General features: G+C 35.1%; 1 protein-coding gene across 1 annotated transcript; it reads left to right on the top strand.

Moving 5' to 3' along the window:
* Nucleotides 1-574: 574 nt before the first annotated feature.
* Nucleotides 575-3,404, top strand: LOC108465156 (1-aminocyclopropane-1-carboxylate synthase). Its single transcript, XM_017765480.2, has 4 exons — nt 575-820; nt 943-1,074; nt 1,214-1,374; nt 2,014-3,404. Exons 1-4 carry the CDS (start codon nt 653-655, stop codon nt 3,032-3,034), a joined length of 1,482 nt encoding a protein of 493 aa, XP_017620969.1. The 5' UTR covers nt 575-652; the 3' UTR covers nt 3,035-3,404.
* Nucleotides 3,405-5,041: the final 1,637 nt, after the last annotated feature.

The following is a 5,041-nucleotide window of genomic DNA, read 5'->3' as shown; positions in this document are numbered from 1 at the left end:
GAGTATTAAGCATCAACCCAAAATAATAAATTTCTAATAGAGGGTAATTAAGCAGAAATATTAAACTCCACCTTTTTTTTAAATACAAAAGCAATCATAATTAAGAATATGGAAAATATTAACATCAAACGTTGGGATTTCAATTTTTAAACCTGTTTGATATTATCCTCTAAGTGTGACTTTGAATCTATTATCACATGAGGAGGCAGAAAGTGAAGAAAAGTGATGGTTTCAAATAATTTAAATGAATTTTTAAAATAAAATAAAAGTTCATATAAATATTTATGTAATAAAAAGAAAAAAGTTTTGAGAGAAAAACTTGGTTTGCACGTGCATGATATCACATCTTGAGACGTAAGCTATTTCGAACTTTGGACCTTGAACCAACTCCTCGCCGGAGTTGGCTTAATTTTGTTGTGTCCAAATCAAAGGCTTTGAATAATAGACTTTATTTTTTCTTTCTTATATTCCAAAGAATAATGATAATAGACTTTTCGATTCTTGGTTTGTACATTCCTCGGCATTAGTCGTATTCCTCTCTCCTATATATAATACTAGAAACCTATCAAATGTTACCACAAAACTTCCTACATCACAATAACAATAATATTCCTTTACATCACACTGTTAGGTTGCCCCCACTAATACCCAAATGGAGTTTACGAGAAAGAATCGACAGCTTCTATCTAGGATAGCCACTAACGACAGACATGGAGAGAATTCACCTTATTTTGATGGGTGGAAAGCCTACGACAGCAGCCCTTTTCACCCTATTCACAATCCTGATGGTGTCATCCAAATGGGGCTTGCCGAGAATCCGGTTGGTTTGCTTTTGCTTTTTCCTTACCCTTTTCCATCCTTTCATCACTTTCCTTTATTTGCCTTCCACACCCTGATTCTCACCCCAGTTATCTTCCTCTTTTTTATGTTTCGTTTTTTCAGCTTTCCTTTGATTTGATTGAAAGGTGGATCCGGGAAAACCCTGATGCTTCCATCTGCACCGCTGAAGGACTCGATAAGTTCAAACATATTGCCATTTATCAGGATTATCACGGCCTCAGGGAGTTCAGAGAGGTATATATATATGAACAAAATATTCTCGCAACGTTTATTACTTTCTAAGGCAACGATGAAAAACAAAGTGATTAATGGCGGCATCTCTGATAAATTATTACTTCTTCTTCTTCTTCTTCTTCTTCTTCTTCTTCTTCAGGCTGTAGCCAAGTTTATGGGAAGAGTAGGCGGAAACAGGGTCACATTTGATCCGAACCGTATAGTTATGAGCGGCGGAGCCACCGGAGCAAACGAGACCGTCATTTTTTGCTTGGCCGACCCTGGCGACGCTTTTCTTGTGCCTTCACCTTATTATGCAGGGTAGGTGGAATATTCATAATTTACCCTTCAAAATTCAATATGGGTTCACCCAGCGTTTTTGATATCAAATTGAGTTGCAAAACATTTGAACTGTTTACTTTGATTATTAAAAGCTTAAGTGCTTTATTGACTCTTACCGTAAATATAATGCTGTGAGATAGGAGGCAATTTCTTAGAATTTGGTTTCTAGTCAACACCAACATTTCAAAATGGTTTGATAATAATTTTATTAAATATAAGTTAGGTCAAGCTCACGTGAATAAGAAAATACCATCTTAATTAACTCATTTGCTACATATAAACTATGATTATTGGATTAAACTTAAAACATCTGGACTTTTGTCTTTGACCTTTGGCTTCCAGAAAATTCTAATAAGTAGACCATTATGTTGACTCCAATTCCTCAAATTCAACTAAAACTTTATGATATAGCTTACAGGTAGCCAACTGTTTGGACAATTTCCATTATTCTTTACACATTTTCTGCTTTATTTAAGAGTGTTTAAAACGTACTTCTCCTCTTATTACTTGGTTTCACCTTCACATATTCCTTCATACTTCTTCTGTTTATGACATTTTCTCATATCCTAAACATTAAATTCAGTCGTTAATTTTTTTTTAAATATTTAAACCATGCAGATTTGCCCGGGATCTAAGGTGGCGTACTGGGGTGGAAATAGTTCCTGTTCACTGCAAAAGCTCAAACAATTTTCGCATAACAAGAGCTGCCCTGGAAGAAGCCTATGAAAAAGCTCAGAGATCGAATATCAATATCAAAGGCGTCATCATAACCAACCCTTCGAATCCTTTAGGCACGGTCCTCGACAAAGAGACCCTGAGAAGCATAGTGAGCTTCGTCACCGACAAGAACATCCACCTCGTTTCCGATGAAATCTATGCAGCCACAGTCTTCAGCTCTCCCAGATTCATTAGCGTCGCCGAGGTCATGCAGGACATGGACTGCAACCGTGATTTGATTCACATTGTTTACAGCTTATCCAAGGACATGGGGTTCCCTGGTTTCCGAGTCGGCATTGTTTACTCCTTCAACGATGATGTTACGAATTCTGCCCGAAAGATGTCGAGTTTCGGATTGGTTTCCTCTCAGACACAATTTTTACTGGCTTCGATGCTGTCTGATGATGAATTTGTGGGGAACTTCTTAAGGGAGAGTTCAAAGAGGTTAGCCAAAAGACACCATGTTTTCACAAAGGGACTGGAAGAAGTCGGGATTTCCACTATAAAAAGCAATGCCGGTTTGTTTTTCTGGATGGACATGCGACAACTCCTTAAAGAACAAACTACCAAGGCCGAAACAGAACTGTGGCGTGTGATTATCAATAAAGTGAAACTCAATGTCTCCCCAGGCTCTTCTTTCCAATGCTCGGAACCTGGCTGGTTCAGGGTCTGCTTTGCAAACATGGACGACGAAACTGTTGAAGTAGCACTCGACAGAATCCGAGAATTCGTTCTTCAAGGCAAGGAGGAAAACAAGCTTGAAGCAGACAAGTCTCAAGCTCAGGCTCAGCGTTGGCGAAAGCAAAATCTTCGCCTCAGCTTCTCTTCGTCTAGGTTATACGATGAGAGTCTCATGTCTCCGCACATGATTTCCCCTCACTCCCCAATTCCTCACTCGCCCCTCGTTCGAGCCAGGACTTAAAAAAAAAAAAAAACCCAATATTCATGACCTACGTAGCATGGCATGGCATGGCATGCATGCCTAGTAATGGTTTTTTTTTTTTTTTTTCTTACTTCACCTTTTAACTAGTGATCTTAATTCAATTTTAGGAGATTGGTAGAGCTCAGATTGGTTTACTTTCTATCTTTTAGTCTGAAGCGTATTCAATCTGAAACATAGTGAATACTATTGTTTCTTTCTCTTCATTTTTTTCCACATTAAAGCCTATGCTATTAAGCATTGTTTTTGTGGGAGATCACTATGTACTGTAGTATCAGGTAATGCTAGTCTTAATTTGTACCTGTTTGATTATTTCAATAATAATGATAAAATAAGTGCCTTGTACTTCTAATTTATTTTATAAATTCAGTTTTATTGTGTGCATCAGTTGGATTATCTTTTATTATTTATTTTTATATTATAAACTAGATGGAATCTCAATTTTGTAGATAACGTTCTCCATGTCTTAAATTTGCTTTGGTGGTGAAAATATATAAATAAAACACTTCTGACAAGAACTCATGGTACGGAACACGTTGTGATCATGATATGTGCACTACGAATGAGAATAAATGCATATATATATATATATATATATTATATGCTGGATTTGTCCCAAGCAATCTATTAAATTGACCAGGTTTCTAGGGATATCTAGAAAGCCAAATATTCCATGGTTAACTGAAACACGTATACTGTTAACCTACGAAATAATACATTTCCGAAAATATCTTCATTAATGCGGTTTGAGTGAAATATTGGAGAATTAAGCTTTCTTGTCTTGTTTTAGGTTTGCTGATGTAGACTAATTAGAAATATATAAGATTAGCAGAAATCGGTGAAATCAATGATTAACTTGTGTATTTTGTATGTGATAATTATCTATGAGATTTATGATAAATGTTAATTTAATTATACGTATTTTTATTTTGGTCATTTAATTTTAAAATTTTTAATTTTGGTAATAATATTTTATTGTGCAAATAGGGTAAAATGAATATTATTGTACTAAAAATCATACTAGATTTAATTCTCGGAAAGATGTGCGAATAGGGTAAAAATGAATATTATTGTACTAAAAAATCATATTAGATTTAATTCTCAGGAAAGATTGGAGGGATCACAAACAATCTCACTTAAAGCCCAACCTCCTAGACATAATCTCCGTACAATGTAATTTAATAACACAATATATCACTACAATTACACCTCACAAAATATTGAAAGATAAAATAAAAACAATAAAGAACACTAGAAATTTAACGAGGTTCGGCAAATTATGCCTACATCCTCAGACACTACCAAATATATTTCATTGCAAAAAATATAAGTGAAAAATTACAAATAAGAAGAGGGAAAATTTGCCCTATGTAGAAAATGACAAATTTTGGGATGATTCAAAGTTGGAAAAACAACCAATTTATAGTAGTACAAACTCTCCATAACATTGTATTTTTTAGATGTAGGATGGTGCTTTGCCAACAAATCTACACCTTAGCAAATTTCCACATCTTCAATCTCCTTACAGAACAACATTTGATAGTGTCTTCAAATTTCAATCTTCAAGTTATAACATTGATCAAGTCCAAACATAGTTGGAACTTGACCGTAGTCACAACCCTAGTCATCATACTCGACAGAATTATCGGTGGTTGAAAGTTTTTGGATCTTTACTCCACCTTCTTCCAAAATCTCTCGTACAAAATTATATTGGACATCAATGTGCTTCATCCTTGCATAATAAACTTGATTTTTTGCTAACTAAATAAGCACTATGACTATCACAATGTACTTTGACATACTTTTGCTTAATTTTTAGTTCACCAAGCAATCCTTGAAGCCAAATTGGCTTTTGTATAGCCTTTGTGGTTACCATATACTCAGCTTTTGTAGTAGATAAGGAATCGTTGACTGTAAAGTAGACTTCCAACTAATTAGTGCCTTTGCAAGAGTAAAAACATAACGAGTAGTTTATTGTCGTTTGTCCAA

Source organism: Gossypium arboreum, chromosome 11, assembly GCF_025698485.1.
Source record: "Gossypium arboreum isolate Shixiya-1 chromosome 11, ASM2569848v2, whole genome shotgun sequence".
Lineage (NCBI taxonomy): Eukaryota > Viridiplantae > Streptophyta > Magnoliopsida > Malvales > Malvaceae > Gossypium > Gossypium arboreum.
The sequence above is the reverse complement of the archived record's forward strand: the minus strand, read 5'-3'. Positions and strand labels throughout refer to the sequence as shown.